The sequence below is a fragment of the Scardinius erythrophthalmus genome (genome assembly GCF_964197995.2).
Source record: "Scardinius erythrophthalmus genome assembly, chromosome: 6".
Classification (NCBI taxonomy): Eukaryota; Metazoa; Chordata; class Actinopteri; order Cypriniformes; family Leuciscidae; genus Scardinius; species Scardinius erythrophthalmus.
Window position 1 is genome coordinate 23501437 of NC_138226.1, and position 20488 is coordinate 23521924.

A 20488-nucleotide genomic window follows, 5' to 3' on the forward strand; every position below is an offset into this window, starting at 1 on the left:
GCAGATACACAAACCGTAAACAAAGCAGTGCGTGCTTACCGTTTTGAATATCAATCCTGCTAAACACTTTCTTTATTCCAATCCTCTAGTGTTAATATTGAAATATTCGCCAAGGAACACTCAGGTAAGATGACGTAACATTAGAACAGCCTTCTATCTGTACCGTTTTGACTTTGCTCGCTGTTTTGCTATTACTCTCGTGCACTGACTCGTTCACTAAGCTGAACAGCCAATCAGAGTTCCCTCTTTCACCGACGGCCCGACGCCGATTCAACATGTCGAATCGGACGAAAAAAAGCCTTAGTCGGTCGGAAACTTAGTCGGCCGACGCACAAAAACTGCCCGACAGCCGACCGTCGGCTTGGTGTGTTCCAGGCTTTAATCTACTCGAGGCAAACTTTCGTGTAAAAGCGTAATTAGAATGGAAACGCCACTTTTAAGTTTGACCGTATTTTCGTTTTCGGTCAAATTGCCTTTTGAATGGGATTGCTTGGGGCACTTCTATGATAAGATCAAAACTCGAAGTATCACCAGGGGCTCTACACATGAGCATTTAGAACATTGTTTGTGTACACAGAGTTTACTAAAAAGAAAGATTTTGAACAACTCACTGTAGCACTGTGTCCGCCGGTATTTTGACAGTCAAAAATAGTCGATCCCTAGGTTGCATTTTGGCGAGAGTTACCCTTTAACCTTAACATTGTTCCAAACATGTATGACTAAATTTTTTCTGTGGAACATACAGTAAAAGAAAAATTTCTTGGTGTTTTTTTGTCTATACAATGAAAGGCATTGGGGTCCAATGTTGTTGTTTTAGACCTCATGGACTTTCATCGTATGGACAAAAACTTTATCTTTCACAGAAAACAAAATCATACAGGTTTGGAGCGACATAAAGGTGAATTGACACAATTGTCATTTTTGGATGAACAGGCTTGTTCTCATCCAGGATGATGTCTATAACAAAAGTTTTAAAAAAGCAGTGTCCACACCACAACTATAACTATAACTGCACAGAGATTTTTTGCAGGGTTATTAGAGCAGTAGATTGATAGCTACAGCATGGAATCAAGACAACACAGTGTTCAGCCCTTTCTTCACACACACACACTCTCTCTCTCTCTATGATCAAGGCCACACCAACTATCTAAGTAGGTCTTTCAGACAATACACGAGACTGAGAGACTAGGTTGGGTGATGGTACATGTACTATACTCCAGCTGATCATTGTGTAAACTTCTATTTCATGTCCTCTTAGAAAAGGAGCACATTAGCAATTGAAGAGGTTTCATTCCCAGATGTTTCGCTTTTGTTATGCATAAATTCAAAGCCTCTTGTGTTCCTTGCCCGATTGGTCATGGCGGTTTTCTTCTCAAGAAGTTCTGCTACAGCCTCTTTCTGAAGGGAGGCTCGGGTGACCCATGGGAAGGGTGCAAACTTTGTCTCTTTAAAGTCCTATTTTTTGTTTTATCACACACTGCTTTTATAGGGATGTGGTGGTGTGAAATCCCTGTCGAGAACTCTGGAGATGTGTATGAAGGCTTTGATCTACACTGATACTTACAAGATCTCTCAGGCTCTAGACCTCTTGATGAGAAAACTACCCTAAAAGTCCTGCTAGTCTGAGGCCCTGCCTGCTGTAGAGCGCCACAAAAAGATACAGTATAAACCTTTCATACCTAATGAAAGGTTTTGTAGAAGCCACTTTCAACTTTATTCAAAAATAATTCTTTAAATTAAAGAGATGCACTACCCATAGCCCATTAAAATTGCACACTCCCAGAAACCATTGCAAATTTCTTCTTTCTGTACTCTTAATCAACTTGGTATGTATCACAGAAATATATTACATTTCAAAATATAAATAGAAACCGGTTTAGAGTACTTTTTTTCTGGTAGTGTGTGATTCATCTGGGGTGGCTAGTTCATGTCTTATAAGTCTTTAATGAAGAATGTGAAGAAAATGAATGAAAAAAATACACTGTCCAGTAGAACTCAAAGGAACCTGTTGGAGAACTGGAACTTTGTGTTTTTGCTTAAGGTATTATCAGCATCCATCTGCAGTGGTAAATTAATGAGAGAAACTGAAGTGCTGACCTTTCCGTTAAAATGAACCTGTTGCCTCATTAGTAAAGGAATCACCTCATCATAATGCTCTAGAATGTGCATTAGCTTGACCAGCCTGAAATTGGGCAAAATAAACTAAGCGGACGATACAAATGTATTGCTAATTTGATGTGTTAATTAAATGTATTGGTAACCTGCTTTCTTCATTCAAGTAGATGGGGTTACTCGCCTAATGCATACGCAGAAAATGGTGTTCTTGTGTACTTTCCCTGTGGTGAAAATCAAGTTTTTTAATTTAGCTTATATGTGCTCTATGTGCTCTATACTTTAAGACAAACCATGTGTAAATACATCAGTCAACGACATTGCCAAGTATTTTCTTCTTAAAACTGCAGTGTACCGAAGAGAGTCTCAAAAACGCGGTTTGAAACCACCCGTTTCCAACCGTCACTGCAACCAATCCCGTCAACGTGCGGGGCAGGGTTTTTCCTATCATTCCTACCATGCTCTGTGGGAATTTTAACAGTGAGCGCAAGAAACCTTTAAAAAGGGACAGGAAAATTTGGGTACATACCTGTATAGCAAATGTGGTGAAGAATGAATATGATGTTATGATGAAGTATATGTCTTTTTCCACTGACTTTCTATGATGTTTGTAGCATTTCTAAGGATGCTGATTTTTAGAAGGCAATTGTCTGGCTGATGGTGAACGGGAACATGGATTGTGTAACATTAGCAATATAAGCTGTTTGATAACATAGTCAAACCAAAGGGTAATCAAATTAATTACGGTTATCCAACGTTCTAGAGAGCAATACATGAAATGTGTTTCAATATGTAATTTTGATTTGTAAAGATGCGTTTTAAGGGATACAATTATTGAGTGTTGTGCAGGAGGACTTTAGAAGGACTTTAAATTTTCACCCAATGATAATTTCTTGTACAGCTTGTCATGAGTAATTTACTCATACATGATGTAAATTTACTCTACAATTATCATGATAAACTGTCATGTTTCCAAAGAACAATGTCTAAATTCCACTCTTGTTTGTCTTGTCTCTCATAGGAAGTAACATCACTGTGTCGTTATCCAGTAACTCTTCAGAGATTATGGAGGGGGAGACCATTCAGCTGACCTGCGTTGTGAGCAACACTCTGGGTCCCCTGTCAGTGATATGGCAGTGGACGGACAAGGAGGACGCGGGTCCTGCCGTGAACGTGGCTTCTGTGGATCGTGAGGGCACGGTCACTCCTGGGCCCACTTTTAGGGAGCGCAGCAGCTATGGAGAGGTTCGGGTGGAGCGGGTTCGGCCCGACACATTCACCCTGTTCCTGTATAATGCCTTCCCCACAGATGAGGGCCAGTACAGATGCAGCGCCACCGAGTGGTCCCAGAGTGGAACTGCACCAGACTGGATTTGGCAGCAGATTGGAGACGAATCCGCCATCAAGACCACTAAAGTAAAATCAGTTGGTAAGACCACATACACGGTTTGAGGGGAAAGAAAAGTATATATTTGTGTGTGAATGTATGTATGTATGCATGTACGCATGTATGTATATGTATATATGTGTGTGTGTGTGTGTGTGTGTGTGTAGGGGTCTGTAAGATATTTTTTCAGCAAGGGTTCATTTAATTTAATCAAAAGACTTTGAAGACATTTAAGGTCTGGATATATTAAACAGGACAAATTAGCATGAGAGCGCAATTCCAAAAAAGCGCAGATGGGAGTGGAAAGTTCTGTACATGATCTACTGACAACACACAAATTGAAGAACACAGATGCAGCTGGATCATTTCTAGACATGCTTAGAAATGCTTATTATTTAATGCTTAGAAATGCATTAAGACATGCTTTTTTTGGTCTGCAAATAATGGCGCAAATACCAGTAAATTGATGAGCACAAACCTTAGTAAATCACCTTGCATGAATCATTTAAATATTCTCCTCCCATAAATTTTGCGTCCGAAAGGGAAACTCCTACAAATGCATATGCAATAAGGTCAGCCGCAAAAATAACCCTGTCCACATATTTTCAGTGCAAATTTTTCACTGCATGTCTTGTGAAAATCCTGACAGTTATTTTTTTTTAAGGCCAAAAGAGGGTTTGCGCTGATGTAAGCTATTAGTAAATCTGGCCCATATATTGTTGCAAAAGATTTCTATCTCAAATAAATGCTGAAAAAATCTTTCATATAAAGTACATTTCTGACACTGTATTTGCATATTATAGTATATTTGTACTCATGCAGTGTATTTTTAATGTCTGCAACACGTCATATTTATGACATCATAAATATTCTGTTGTTTTTTGCTTCAAACACCCAAGCATATGCAAACTCACACTTGAGCTCACACAGTTACAGGAAAATGTACTCACTCAAGTGGAGTAGAGTGAATGTTGAAGTGGCATGTGCGCTGTAAAGCTGGATCCTCTATATGAAGTCAATCGCTCAGTCATGATCATGCTTACATAGCATCATGTTAATGTAGCGCAGTGGGACACGCTGTCTGTCAGCTTTCCATCACAGTCAATAGCCGTGACTTCACAGCCTGCACTTTAACTGTGTGTGTAATGAGAACACATACACACGCACATGCTTGCACATGGCAGAAAAGAAAAACATGACTGAATAGCAAGCTGGCAGATGCTCTAAATAAACACATTGTGTGACAGCGTGTGTTGCGTGACAATGAGTGGTTTTTAGAAAAGATTCTTGAGCAGTTCTTGATAACATACAATATGTCTTCTGCTTTGAAGGTGAAGTGTGTAACTTTTTTATAATTCAAATACTTTCTTCTATTCCAACTTAGTTTGCAGAAACATCTGTAAGTCAGTCATTTATAGAGCTGGTAAGTCCCGCCCCTTCCGTAAAACCCCGCTGGACCTCAAAGTTGAAAAACCGTCAATGCAAGTGAATGGGAGAAAATAATTATTTTCTGATTCCGTTTGAATTGTGCCATGAATTGAACATATGTTGTCTGTGAATTTTTTATATAACTTTTCATGTTACGAGTTTGACAGTATATGGTATGATTCTTCGGCTAGCAGTTGTGGAAAAGACATAACGAGAAAGACTACATGTCGCCTATGTGACGTCACCCCATAAAGTTGACTTCCCCGTGGTTTTCGCCAACTTCAACGATTTTGTCCTCTCCCTGAAAGAAGGAGGTGAAGTGCACCAAAGACACAGCCATGTTTAGCGGGATCCGTGAGCTAGTCCGTGTGCTAGTCCGTGTGCTAGTGGTGTTGACGTTTCAAACGCGTCGAAAGCAGCGAGGAGTTGTAGTCCACAAAGTGCTCACACACAAAGTCTACCCGTATCAAACTTTTACACGCTAAATTGTAGCATTCTTTACACGAAAAGTTATATAAAAAATTCACAGACAACATATGTTCACATTCATGGCAATTTCAAACGGCACCAGAAAATAATTATTTTCTCCCATTCACTTGCATTGACGATTTTTCAACCTAGAGGTCCAGTGGGATTAGCGTAAGGGGCGGGACTTACCAGCTCTATAGACTGTCTTTCTTTAGAGAGCAGTAAAATGTAGTTATTTTTTTTTTGCATAGCAATTTCTAATGGCGTGTCTTTGTTTTATATATATATATATATATATATATATATATATATATATATATATATATATATATATATATATATATATATATATATATTAGAGGTGGGCATAGATTAATTTTTTTAATCTTGATTAATCTAGATTAATTTTGAAATTAATCTAGATTAGTCTAGATTAAAATGGCTCATTTGAATTCTGCCGAAGGCATTCAGAATATGTGTGCTACCCAAATAATGACTATAAAAGTAAGTCTTTGAGAACGGGTTTCTCGAGCCAGGTGGCGCATTAGACCAGGGGCTCATCTCCTGTTTCCAAAATGCATCACAAACTGCTTGAGAAAGCTGTTCTACTCATAGACTGTAAAAAGTTACTACTGTACTGTTACCGTCCGTAGGCAACATTAGGTAGGCCCATGTTATTATCAACTACTATAGGCTATCAATTAGGGATGGGCGATATGGCTTAAAATCCATATTGTGATATACATTGCAGCCTCTTGCGATAACGATATTATAGTTACACAGACCCTGCTAAACAACTGCTAAATGTTTTTTTTTTTTTTTTTTTTTGAGGGTGCATGTAGTTTTGAGAACATATATTGTGCAAAACTGTAAGTATACAACATAATTTTGCAGATAAATAAAATTTAAGTACACTAGCTGCAGAGACTTAAGTAGGTCTAATGTTTATTATGGCTTGGAGCTTATGAAACCCCAAATCTTAAATTAGAATATTGTCTAACTGATGTCTTTTCAGTTAAAAAGAAACACAACAACGATTCTTTAAATCGGGCGCAGACAGAGATTATGTTCTACACCACTCAGATATATTGGGAATAATACGCGCGCGCTGGTATTCAGTGATATGTTTCGTTTTGAATTTGAGGTGGTAGAACGGATTAGTCGTGTGTTAATTTACCGAACTGTTACACCACACAGTCTACGTCGGACGGCTTAAATCCGAACCAAGTCCAAATAATGAATGTTGCACCGATCTTTTACACCAGCTTTCACTTTCAGCCGTGTTTACTTAAGATGACGACGAATATGATGCGTTGCAGCCGGGTGTACCTCGCGGCCGCGGGTAGATTGCGTCATCATCGCTCGTGTAGCTTGAGCCAGCTCCCAACCCAACTTGGAGAATAGATTAACGGCGATATTTTTTTTATCGCGCGATAAGAGTCTCGCTGCGTTAACGCCGATAACGGCCCACCACTAATATATATATATATATATATATATATATATATATATATATATATATATATATATATATATATATATATATATATATATGCAGTATATATATATAATTACTTTTAAGTCATCCTCCATCCTGCCCTGGTTGTATGCGGAGACTATTTCTATAGACTACTACAGAGTCTAAACCACTGCGAATAATTTCAGATAATTATTATTTTTGCATTGCCATTTAGTGCCATAAAGATAATACACATCTCTGACTTTTTCACAAACTTTGTTTAAGAGAATGTTTGGATAATTTCAGTTTTAAAATGATTTTTATTAATTAAGTTTAGAAAAGTTTATTAAAGGACATTTAATAAAATGTTAAGTCATGGAAATTTCTATATGAAATAAAAATTTATAATTTATAATTTGTTCTTTGTAAGTCAAAGCAAGTTTCCGACTCAATGTAAAAACAATAAAAAGGCCATTGTGACTTTATCATTTTGTTACTTTTTTACTTTGAGATCATTTTTAAAAAAAAATTTAAACATGTTTTTATAGTAATCTGTAAAATGCTGGATTTTTTTGGGATGTGGTTCCATGTATGTGGTAATCACAAATGATTGGGAAAGTCATTTGTCGAAGCTTTAAGGTTGGGAATATTATCCAGCATCTAGTCTTAATGTTTCCTGCGTATCGAAGCTTTGATGAGATGACAAAGACACAGCATTTTTATTTTATTTTTTTCCTTTTCATTATTTATATCTATGCTCCTCCTCTGCGATTGACATTGATAATTTTTATTTCCTCTGCTGTCTGGATCAGCTTTATTGAAGTGTTTCATCAGCTCTGCTTTTGATTTGAAGCTCAAAGAGTAGCAGCGTGATGCTCTTCATGTCAGCGGCTTTGACTTTACAGAGTAAAGTACAGACTTCTCCAAGTGTGATGCAGCAGGAGTCGCTTTGTTCGAGTATGATGTGCACGTGATCATGTGATAGTCACTCTTATGTATACGTGTGGCTTAGACAGTGTTTGTGTCCTTTGCTCGTGCCCTTTGACAGGTGTGTTGGTGGTGGTGAGTAAAAATAGCAGTGTTGTGTTTTCCAGCATTGACTCTGGGTGACTGTATGGATGAAGGATCAGGATGGGGTGTGAAGTAGGGTCCAGTTTATGGAGTTATTCTGCTGAGAGTGTCTTAACATGCTCATTAGTGTCTGGCAGTGGTATGGGTGCTGACTGGCTGCAAGCCACCATGTAGTGGTGGAATCGTTTGGCTGGGTTACACAAGACACCCAGAGGTGAGCCCAGACACACATTCTGGCACAATTGGCTTTTTTTTATTGCTATGAAAGCAGTTAGAGCTCCCAGCATGCTAATTGGATGACGGATAAATATACATTTTTAGGTTTAATGGTACATCTGTCCGTGAGCACACTATTTCAGATGATTAGGTGAGATATTTGTGAGAAACTTTTTCTTTAGTTTACAAACTTTTGGTGATTTAAATAACAAACAAAACCAGGTCTACCTGTATTGTCTTCCTAAAATATAAGATGTAAAATATAAAGTGCAGATGTCTATTTTCATGTCCACTGCCATTCAATAGTTTGGGGTTAAGAGACGATCACACTACAATCTTCATTCCATTGACTTCCATTCGTATACATGCAAATGTAAGAGACAGGTGAACAGTTACTACCTTTGTAGTGTCTGTTCAAATTCCATGTCTTCAAAGTGCTGTTTTAATAAAAAAAAATGTTTTAAAGAAATTAATACTTTTATTCAAGAATTATGAGTTAAATTGATCAAAAGTAACAGTTAAGACATTTATAATTTTACAAAAGTTTTCTATTTTAAATTAATACTGTTCTTTTGAAATTTCTATTCATCAAAGAATTTAAATAGAGTAGTATAACTGTTTTCAACACTGATAATTTTTTCACCTCATTAGCATATTATAATTATTTCTGAAGTAATGTGTCACTGAAGACTGAAATTCAGCTTTGCTTTCATAGGAATAATACACATTTTAAAATGTTTTAAAATAGAAAACTGTTATTTAGAATTGTAATAATTTCTTCAGAATATTACTATTTTTACTCTATCAAATTCCTGTAAATGCAACCTTGATGAGCATAAGAGACTTCTTTAAAAAACGTTTTTAAAAATGTACCCGGATGCTATAAAGTTTACGTCCATCTTGATGGCTTGTGGAATGGACCCTGAGTGGCTTCACACGGGCCTCACAGATTTCCTTCGCTTACATGTGTTTTCTGAAAGGTTTATTACCTTATTATGAACCATAACATTTAAATAATAATACTCGTTTACAGAAAGGAAGAATTTGCATTAGATGTCTGTTATATAAACAGTTTAACAGTGACCAAAGTAACACCCAGTTGTAGAGGGCCGATTCTTGACATGAAAAGGCATCCAGAGGCCGACTGAAGCCTCCCCTTGTGTCAGGCTACTAGATTTGAAATCTCTATTCCCACTGTGCGTGAGGCTGGGTGTACGCCACATGTTTTTCTGAGCATGTCTGTGTGTCTGGAATAATCAAACACAATACAGCTCTGTCTGCCTGGGCTCGCTCCTCTCAGACGGCAGCTCATGCTGCCCTTTTCCCCACTTCTTCAGGTGTCGTGATTGTTCCTGTGATTATTGATTAGTTATTAAAACTGTGTGCAGTGGATCACACAAAGTAACAGTGGGGAAAAATGTTGGAATTTGAGAAAGGCTGTGTATGTGAAAGCTGTTGTGTTAGTGTTTCCATAAAGAATCACTCTCAGTATGTGTCCAATAGCCCTGCACTCTAGAGAAGATGGCATTGATCATGGTTCCCTGCTGTCTGCAGTCAAACACAGGATGGATAGGAAGCCGTTTCTGATCATGTGTTTACGAGAGACTAAAGCACTGGAATCCATCAAAACATGAAACGTATGCCTTTAAAATGCCTTCTTCTCTTTATTTCTCTCTCTTATCAATCCTTGTAAACGTCCTATCGTTGACATCACACATGCTCAAGCCTGTCCTATATTTTTCAGAATCTCCTCTGTTCATTTCTCTCTCTTCTTTCCACATCTGATCATCCAATAAACTTTGTTGTTTTCGTTTGTGCTATTTTAGTAATAAATGTCAATGTTTTAAAGGGATGTCTGTCGACTTTGACACTCATAAACATGTATGACTTTCTTTGTTCTGCGGAACATAAAAGCATATTTTGAAGAATGTAACCAAAGTTTTGTTGACCATTGATTTCCATTGTATGGACATAAACACTGAGACATTTCTCAAAATCTCATCTTTTATGTTCTTCAGATTTTCTCCTTTTACGTTCCACAGAAGAAATAAAGTCATACCGGTTTGAAACGATATGAGGGTGAGAAAAAAAGATTCCCTTTAAATATAATAGTGTAAATGTTTGCAAATGTTTGTTTAGGATAGGAACTATTTCTCCTTATGCTCATCTGAAAAGGAGTAAGCTCAAACAAGTAGGTGCTTACTCGAGATAATGACAGAGAAAATTAGCTTCGTCTGGAGTTATTTCAGTCCATTAAATAACAATCTAGCTAAACGTGACGTATTATAGGTTAATGAGTTTTTGTATTGTTTGATATAACACTCATTGCCCATTTTATTGCCAGAAATCACAAAATTTGATAGAAGTATCGGTGTTAGGATCAATAACAGCATTAATGACACTTGACATCAGATCAGAAAGAATATAAGTGGTGGTATCACCCATCCCTTGTGACTGAAAGTGAATTAGTTGACTAGTGATTGATTCATTGTTTAATTTGGTGAAGGATTCCTCAGATTTATTCAAACGTTTGATTTTGTGCGTTTCCTGAATTGGATCATGCAAGTCTTGCTTAATGTTTGTTTTTTGGTGCAGCTAAGACAACACGATAGAAAGATGTGTTTTCTTGGCATTATTTCATAGTACACAATCTTTTTATCTGATCACATTCAATTCTGACTTCAGTCTCACAACTCAGGGAAAATATGATTACTTTTGCTATAGCACAGTAGTTTTAGCTGCCGAATGGCTTTGCAGAAAACACTGTTATAAATCCACCAATAATCCTCGTTTGAGACATTTTTTTCAATATCTGAGCAAAACTGAGCTCATTAAATGTAGAAAAAGAAAAATAGGATCCAGCAGTGTACTACTTTTTTTTTTTTTTTCTTGCAGGATTAGTTTGCATGTGCTCAATAAACAGGGGATGTGTGTGTAATCTCCTTTTGGCCGCTTTCCTCGGTTGCTGCCCGCAGGATTGAGTTGGCGTGCTACAGGTCACCTTGTCCAAATTTTATCAAAATAACGCAGAGTAGATTAACTCTACTGATCTCAAGCTTTCCTCCCAAACAGAACAAACTCCTGCTAGCCTTTCTCAGCCCAGTGAACGTCTGAACTTTGGGATTTCTCCCAGGAAGTCTTTGAGGCTTAACATGCAGACAGAGTAGTCTGACAATATAGACATCTAAGTTTTCTGCCCTGTTCCTTTAATAGTTTGCATAATTGAAGGACACAGAGGCTCACCAAATGAAATTTACTTCCTTAACTTTGCCAGAGCCCTGTGGTACTGCTAAGATCTGGGCAAAGCTTGTGCCCAGCAGATTTTGCGTTAACTTGCCCTCTGTTACAGCCCAGCAGCGTGGCATCATTAGGGCACTGGCAGGAATGCTGGGAATGGATCTGGCCGTCTCCGGCTCCGTATGGCCTCCAGCTGCTGTCATCCGTATCAAGCTCAAACACTCAGAAGTGGCCAGATGATGCTTTACCCTTCCACAAGGAAAACTATTCGAGTTCCAGAAATCTCATGCAGAAATTTCCATTTGCCTCTTCAAATGGAAAGACAAAACATTCCCTTGTAATGAGTTTATTTTTCCTGAGATATTGTGTAGTATGAGCAATGCAGTAGCAATACGCCAGGGAATAGTCTTGTTGTCTATTAGCAGATTCAGAGACTCAGTGAATTCACAAAGTCACCTGCAGTTCTCTCATCGTGTTTACTTGTGTGACAGGCTTGGGTCTGGGGGCAGCGCGTTCAGACCTCAGTTTTTACTGTCAAACAAAAATAGGAGATCCACTGGAGAGAATAAGTACTTAAACAGAATAAGCATTGTAGCAATGCACACACTTTTATCTTTATATCTAATATTTATTTTTTGTTGTTGTTGTTGTTTTTTAAGAAAGCATCGAGTTAGGGAATGGTGCTATGCCCAAAATCCTACATCATAGGAAATGAATCAGTTTATAATTTGTTTAATTTATTTATTGTTAATGTACATTGTCCATTTTTAAATAGATCAGAAGTGCTCAAACTTTTTATAACGAAGACCAAAAATCTAAATTGATTGAGGTCTGTGGGCCAAAAGTAAAAGGTGTATTATATCAAAGTGTTATATGAAATTTAAAGTGGTTAACCTTGGTTCCCCTTATTTATGATTTCAGAATTTGAAAACATTAAGGAATCTGCTTTACTAATCCAGTTTTATTTCCAGTTTTATAGTACAATGAAACTTTATTGCTGTTTTTAATGATGTTTCAGTTACTTTTTAAACACCAACTGACATAATAAAATGAAATAAAAAAGACACGAATCTTGAACATTTAGGAAACGAAATAAATGTTTAAATTAATTCACAAATAAATGATGATGATATACAAATGTGCAAAGTAGATTTGTATTTCATGTGACTAAACATTTACTGATCAAAATATAAATTAAGTCTATTATTAATAAGGGAATAATATCTTTAAATTATGCATGATAATTAAACTAAATGGTTGCAGAGTGAAATGACTTGCCTTTAAAGGGACTGAGGACATATTCACTTGTGTCCATGGCAAAGCTGTATCTTGTTTCATACAAATGCAACTGGCTCAATCTCGGGTTTCATTTATTGATTGCATTGAAAAAAAGTAAAATTCAGTTCAGTATTAATATTACTGTAATATTGTTGTACCCTGTCAGTGTTCATTTTGTTGTTGATTTCACATTATCTCTTACATAACACATAATAAACAAAAGGCAAGTTACAGCACAGTGTATTCCCACATAAGCCTAATATATTGCAACTATATGGGGCCGAAAATGAACTTTGTTAAAAATTTACGTACATATTTGTGGATAATAATGCAGAAATTCAAACTTGGCAGCTTGATATTTCTTAATTTAACGTGTGCATTTGTTTCCTCAATCTCGCATGCTCCACGTTTGTTGTGGCAGTGCACATGTACATGGAGACGGCATCTGTAATAATAATACACACAAATGATTATTCAATTTCATAATACTATTTTGAAGTGCCACATTTTAGCAATATTCTGCATATAAATTGCTGTGATTGCCAACAAACGTCTATTTCAATGGCATGATTTTTTTTTCTGTGATATATTTTTCCACTCATTGCATAGGTCAATCAACTTTGGGTGAGGTTTGGGCATAGAAATAGATATTGAAATATCTAAATCAATAAATTGAAATAGATAAATAAAATAACTAATAACTAAGTCTGGCATTAGTGCAGAACCAGTTTTAAATTGTATCAAAAGAATCAAAAATGAACACAAAAGGAAACGAATATCGTAAAAGTATAGTTCTGACTCTTAGTTCTGATTAGATGAGTTGATATACATGCTTATCAGCTCATGAATTGAATTGTGTAAATGCATTGTGGCGAATATTTGTAATTGATATATGAATTTTCTTTTGTTGTTCTTGTTCCAGAATCTTTCTTCTTTGTATCGGCGTCCTCTCGTACGCCCAGCGTGACGTTTGGTGACTCGTTTGACCTACAGTGCATTGTGAAGCCACGGCACAATCCCAACGTTCCTGCTGCGGTCACATGGCGCTTCCAGCCAGCAGAGGGCGATGGAGAGTTCAGAGATTTGGTGACGTTCACGCGGGATGGCACTCTGCAGTGGGGCGATCAACTGCTGGGCCTTGGCACGCGAACCACTGTGGATCGTACTCCCACTAACACCAACTTCCGTCTCAGCATCACCCGAGCCGGACGCAAGGAGGCCGGGACGTACCAATGTGCTGCCTTACTTTATCGGAGGAATTACGATGGCACCTGGAGCACGGTGGCCAACCGCACCTCCAACCCACTGGGCATCAGTGTACTGCAGCCTGGTGAGTCTAAAAATCGCTTCTGTCGCAGGAAAGGTGCATGTTAGGCTACCTGACTGCTTGACGGAGGGCAAAAAACGACCATGACTGTTCCGAAGCCACTAAATTACAGATAAGTTCCACTGACACCCTTTAGGGTTTGGGTTTGTAACTTTGAAACATGCTCATGGTAGAAGCTGGAGTCACTCCCCAGCCTCAAAAATTAGCATAAGCGTTATAATGAAGCACTGATGACAACTCACACTTTACTGTCACTACAGAAATAAAGATTTCACTGATAATGCACCATGTTGTAGTCTGGCCTAGTTTCACAACTTCCACCCTCACTAGTCTTCCACCCTCTTTTGTCATGTCTGCATGTGTGTTTTTCCCGAGATATTGGCCTCTGTGTGCTCATAAGAGTAATTGAAATGACTGGCGTGTGTGTGCAGCTGAGGCAGGCCTTCCTAATGGCCTGGAGTGCGCAAAGAAGAGGCTGTTAATATCCTCCACACCAGAGAAAGCGATTAGAAGAGAAGAATATGAATGGGGGTGGGGGGTGGGTCATTAGAACAAAAATTGGAACTCATTAAATTTAGTCCCTCTGGACTTCAATCCCCGGACAGAACAATGCCACTCTCAAAAGGAAGACCTCCTCATTGACCTCACACACACGTTTGTTTTTTATGTTGGAACTTTCCATTGACTTCTGCTGTTTTATACTGAGCTAATGATATCACCCATCCCCTTCATTAAGACATTATTTTCTATATTTTTCAAGCTGTTTTTCTTCTGGGGATCATTGTCGTACCCACAACGTGGTGATTTCAGGTTTTACTGTCCTTGTGGGGATATTTGGTCAGGTTGACCAACACAAAGAGTGTTAAATGGACCTGTGTCGGTGCCCATAATGAACCAACATTCATAATATACCCTTGTCACAACACCAAAATTTCAGTAGTTAATACCAATACCAGTGAAATCCTCGATACAAATTGCACAGAAAAGGCTAATACAATATGTTATTGAACACATTCCTTTATTTAAAAAAAAAAAGTATCATTTTATTGTAAATTAAAAGGTTCCTCGTTTAAATGAGCATTAATGACACAGATACGGTGTACATGTTAGGAGATCCTCAGACCTCACTCATATGACGAAAAGGCGTCATGCCTCACACTAAAAGGCTTCAGTCATTGGACAAAATGGCATCGCGCCTCAGACTGAAAGGCTTCAGGTCTCAGGAAAAACGATGTCAGGTGCCAGGTCTTGTACAATTAGGCATCGAACCAAATAGCCTCAGACTAAAAGGCATCAGACAAAAAGGCATCGGACGAAACGGCCGCAGACAAAAAGGCATCAGACATAAAGGCATCGGACGAAATGGACCCAAGGCCCCGATATTCACTGCGAAGTTCTTTTTCTTCTTTGCCCAGGGGTAAAACAAAGTTGAAAATACCTTTGCAGGTATATACTGTTAGCGAACATCCCGAGACCATCCACGCTGCTGAGAGCGGCTTTATAGAAATGTGCACACAACAAAAAATGACAGCAGTTAATAAAGCAAATGATCATAGTGATGTGTATGTTTGTACCAGCTCTGCGATTCAACACTGCAGTCTATTCACGTCACTTTTATTTATATAGTAGGCTACTTTATACAATAGATTACTTTAAAGCAGCAGCTTTATAGTCAAACATGTAAAAAACAGCTGTTTGTGTGTGTGTATGTTAATTACCGGTATGTAGAATCTATCTATTGATGGTATTCATTGTATGTATTTATGTAATCCTTTGGCAATGTTCTTTATGTAGGCTAATTATTCAAGCATTAAAAAATAATAAAAAAAAGCAGAGAGAGAGAGAGAGAAGCTGTACTTTTACTATTTTATTCTTAGTTTTAATTAAATGTTACACTGGTCAGGAGAAATAAAGCAGTTTCCCTGGTAACCTCTGTACACAAAGCAGCAACACAGTCTTAAAATATTTATTTCACTTCACGATAGTTTGCCAACATACAAGTTAGCTAGTTGCAATGTGTTATTTAGCCAACTTTTAAACGTGCAAATAAAATTAACAAATAACACAAATGTACAAAATAATCTCAGTGGGACATGTTCTACACAATTTAAACAGTAAGAAAACCGTGTGCATGTGTAAGACTGGAGAAACTGGAAGAGAGGGCTACTCTCTGAGAAAACAAAGGAAATTAACATTTGAACTCTCTTGCTATATTACCATCCCCATTCGAGACACGATCACACTTGAGTTGATCACCTCCCAATTTACTCATCATTCCCTTCACCCCTCCCTACCTGAATTTACTCAAAAATCTATATGGTTTAATATGAACAAATATCATACAGTATTATACATGTTTGGTATCATTTGAAATGTCTCAGTGCGACTGGTACAAAGATCTCATTCCCACAGATGTAAACCAAAAAGGTAATAAGGTGTGGAGAGTTTAGAGATGTCTTGTTAACTGCTGTGGGTGTGCCCCCATCTAAATCAACTTCTGTCCCCAGTAAGTCTGGGACGGTGATTAATGCAAATTCCCACTGTGAACTCATGTTTACATTTGAAAAGAGGTTTCTGCCTTGGTCTGAGTATTTAGGGAGATGCTGAAGAAGACTCGTGGCGATTTGTAACTCAAATTAGCCTGTGATGCGGAGTGTATGCAGGCACTCCGCATCATGTATTTTATAATGTCAGTTTCACATCTTCTCTCTTTATTCCAGAGCATTTGATGTTTTGTATTTATTATCTTTGAACTGATATGAAATTGGCATGGTACATTTACCTGACATAATAAATTGTTACATTTGATTTTATTCCGACTGACTCTGAAATTGTTTTCCCAAGTAGATTAAACGGATTCGTATGTTACCGCAAGTTTTGCGTCAGATCAGTGACAACTAATATTTGGCACTAATTCAAGTGTGTTTTGCAAAGACAATAAGTGCATTTCCGTTTACCAACCAAAATCTGGGTTTGTCTTACCTCTGTTTTAATTTAATGTTACTTTAGATAAGTGGACGTGGGAAACCACGGCATGGCCAATCCAAAGCTATTATAAGACAAGTAAAGTTGGTTGACTTATATCTGTAGTAGTGGCTCTATTGACGTAAACGTTACGTTAAATTCAAGTGTATGCAATTCCATGGGGGCTATACCAAAGTATCCTTGATTGTGCAAGCGTGAATGCAACCAATCTCAGCTATATAGCAATTACCTCAGTTTGGTGACTGAAGCTGGCGAGCTTGTGATCGTGAGACACACATTAAACAAGGCGTGAGGATCTCTGAGAGACATGGCTTCCTAATATGAACGGGTAAAATATGAGTAAAGAGTTAAATAGAACAATCAAATGTATTGCTAAACTATTATTGACCAATAACCAATTGGCAATCTAACCTAAATTCAAAGTTGTGATCTAAAAGAGTCGGATATAAAATGGAGTCAGATAAAAGCTTAAATGGAATTAAATTACTTTGCCAAATGCAGAGACCTTCACCGGGCCGTTCTATTGGAAACCGACATTGGGCCGATCTAGACGGGCATTTGACGTTACATTGAGGCAGGGCATTTTGAAACTTCCGTGCTTCCTTCTGAGTCCATTTCGTCCGATGCCCTTTTGTCCGATGCCTTTATCCAATGACTGTTGCCTTTTAGTCTGAGCCATGACGCCTTTCGTCATACGAGGTCTGAGGATCTCCTAAAATGTACACAGTACTCGGAGCAGAAAGTTTGTTATGCTGCTTTTTAAACTGCAAGTGCTAATGCTGAGTTATTATTTTATTGAATTTTTTCGAAAATTTTATTGCACCCCATCTTTTGACCCACAAATTCAGTTTGGCATTGGTGTTAGCATTGTATTTAGTGTATTGTTTATTTCATTATTTATATACACTACCATTCAAAAGTTTGGGGTCAGTATGATTTTTTGAAAGAAGCCTCTTATGCTCACCAAGGATGTGATGCTCATCATCACTACTCATCATTACTATTAAAAGGGTTGTGCTGCTTAATATTTTTTTGTGGAAATTGTTTTTTTCAGGAATCTTTTTTTAATAAAAAGTACAAAAAGACAGCATTTATTTCAAATATATATAAATATCTTTCGTACCATTTTGAATGACTTTACTGTCACTTTTGGTTAATTTAATGCATCCTTGCTAAAAAAATCATACTGAACACAAACCTCTGAACAGTAGTTTATATTTGTTTTGTGTGTGTTTATACATACATATGTGTGTGTGTATGTATATATATATATATATATATATATATATATATATATATATATATATATATATATATATATATATATATATATATATATATATATATATATTCTTATCAACCAAAGTAATTACACTTTTAATGGCACTATCTAGTAATTAAACAAAAATGAAAAAGATTTTGAAACCTTCATTGATTTATTACAGATTCTAATAATTTATTATGATTTTACATGACAAAACCACTGTTGTGCCAGCTGGAGCGCCCAGCAGTTTTTTCTAATGAGGCAGAGGTGTAGTGTACAGGTACCTCATTCTTATTTCTGAGCCAGATCATCTCCATAGAGCTCACTGGCATGGAAACACACTCCTGTCTGTCCTTTGTCAAGCCGTGGTCTCTCTACAGACTAGTCAGTACAGCAGCAGATGTGTTTATTCTACACCATTTTTTTCTTTTTCTTTTTTGCATGTAATTGTGGGTGTATGTGTACATGTATATTTTGTTGACATTATTTGTAACCTTGACCCTATGCACCATAAAGTTTGTTTTAATGTTTAGATGCATGAGACCTCATACCATTGCCTTTCATCTCTCCATTTCACGTTGTGTTTGTAACTGTTGTCTAACCCGGTGTGGAGCTGAGCCCCTTAGTAAGAATCAATGCAAGGACTTGGCAGGAGTTAATGGCTGTAAGACAACCCTGGGGGAGAAACATGCTCTGCTTTCCCCCGCAGGCCTGCTCCCTGCCCTCCGGCAACACTCAAATCAGTGCAGCCCGCTGGAGACTTGCTTGTAGGTACACTAGCTCATTTCAGCCTGAGGTTCCCTTGTTACAAAGCTTATCTAAACAGGATTGTGCTTTTGTGTTTGTGATGCCTTTTTGAATGTAAGATGGCTCAAATGATACAGACAGAAAAACAAATGCAATATAAAATGTCATGCATTTGGAATATATTGAATGCATCAAAATATCCTTAAATTGGTTCTATTAACATCACCATTATGAGTTCTATTAGCATTGACAGTATTACCAGCATCATTGCCAAATTACTCCTTATTATCCTATAACTTCCTGAAATCAACATTTTTATTGCCGCCGATGCATCACTTAAGTCTATCAGGGGAACTTTTAGGGAGGATCAAACAACAAACATGTGTGACTTCATTTCTTCCATGGAACACAAAAGGAGAATTTAATTGGTTGTTCTTTTCCATGCAATTAGAAGCCATGGACGTCTCCTTGGAAAAAACTCTCAAGCTTTTTAAGAACAGAAAAGCGTAAAAGTTTTGAACATTTTCTGAATCCATGTGACAGACAAAAACTACAAGTATGTGATAAACAACAGTCCGTGCATTAGTTCTTAAAGTGACAGCAACCTAATATTCCTGCTGCTGCCTATTTTTTTAATGTTTTAATCTGTGTGATAGACAGAAAGTAGTATTTGATACACAATAACTATAACGTTCTTTACTGAGAATATTGCCCCTCTATTGAGCATCTAAATATGGATCATTTAGCCAGTGAGTTGAACTGGAAAACTAGATCAGGGTGATTTAAATAAAAAAACATCTGACTCAAAAGAGTTGTCCTTTTTAAATCTTTTAAAGATTTGCCAGTATAATTCTTCAGAATTTCTCCTTTTATGTTCCACAGAGGAAAGAAAGTCATACATGTTTGGAACGACATGAGGGTGAGTAAATGACAAAATGTTCATTTTTGGGTGAATTATTTAAGCCTTTTTTTAGCAATTAATATTTTCTGTATTATTGAAAGTTTTGTTGACATTACCTATTAGCTCCAGTAAAGTCCTTTTAAAGTGAAGTGTGAGCCGTTGTGGCTGTAAAGGCAGGGTGAGAGCCCAGATTCCTGTGAGCTTGTTTGCCATGTTTGACTTCCTGCTGGGCAGTCTGACACATTGATGTCTGCGAGACAGGAAATTCCACCTGATGCTTTGAAATCCGAGATAAATTGCCTTAAGGTTGTGTAGACTGTTAACGCTTTTTGCTAGTCATTGAGTTTCACTTCCATACTAAACATACTGTACATTCGGTTATTTTTATCCTCCGACTACACTCATCATAAGTTGATCACTAAGAGGAACACTGGATCCCACAATGCAGTGCTTTTAACCCTCTTAGGTCGGCAAACGCGCCCGCGCGTTTTGCTGGATTTTTTTTCACATAGCAGCAACATAAACTTAAAAAAATCCGTCATTTATGGTCATATAAATAAAATAAATACATGATTATAAACTATAGAGGGTCTTCTTTTTTTGTGTAC

At 37.4% G+C, this 20488-nt stretch overlaps 1 protein-coding gene across 2 annotated transcripts in view; it reads left to right on the forward strand.

The window, feature by feature from the left end:
- igsf3 (immunoglobulin superfamily, member 3) overlaps positions 1–20488 on the forward strand; it is a 164907-nt gene that overhangs the window by 113360 nt on the left and 31059 nt on the right. For both annotated transcript variants that reach the window (XM_081369291.1, XM_081369292.1), the window contains exons 5-6: positions 3134–3541; positions 13579–13986. In XM_081369291.1, coding sequence (XP_081225417.1) covers positions 3134–3541; positions 13579–13986 — 816 coding nt within the window. The remainder of the gene's footprint in view (positions 1–3133; positions 3542–13578; positions 13987–20488) is intronic.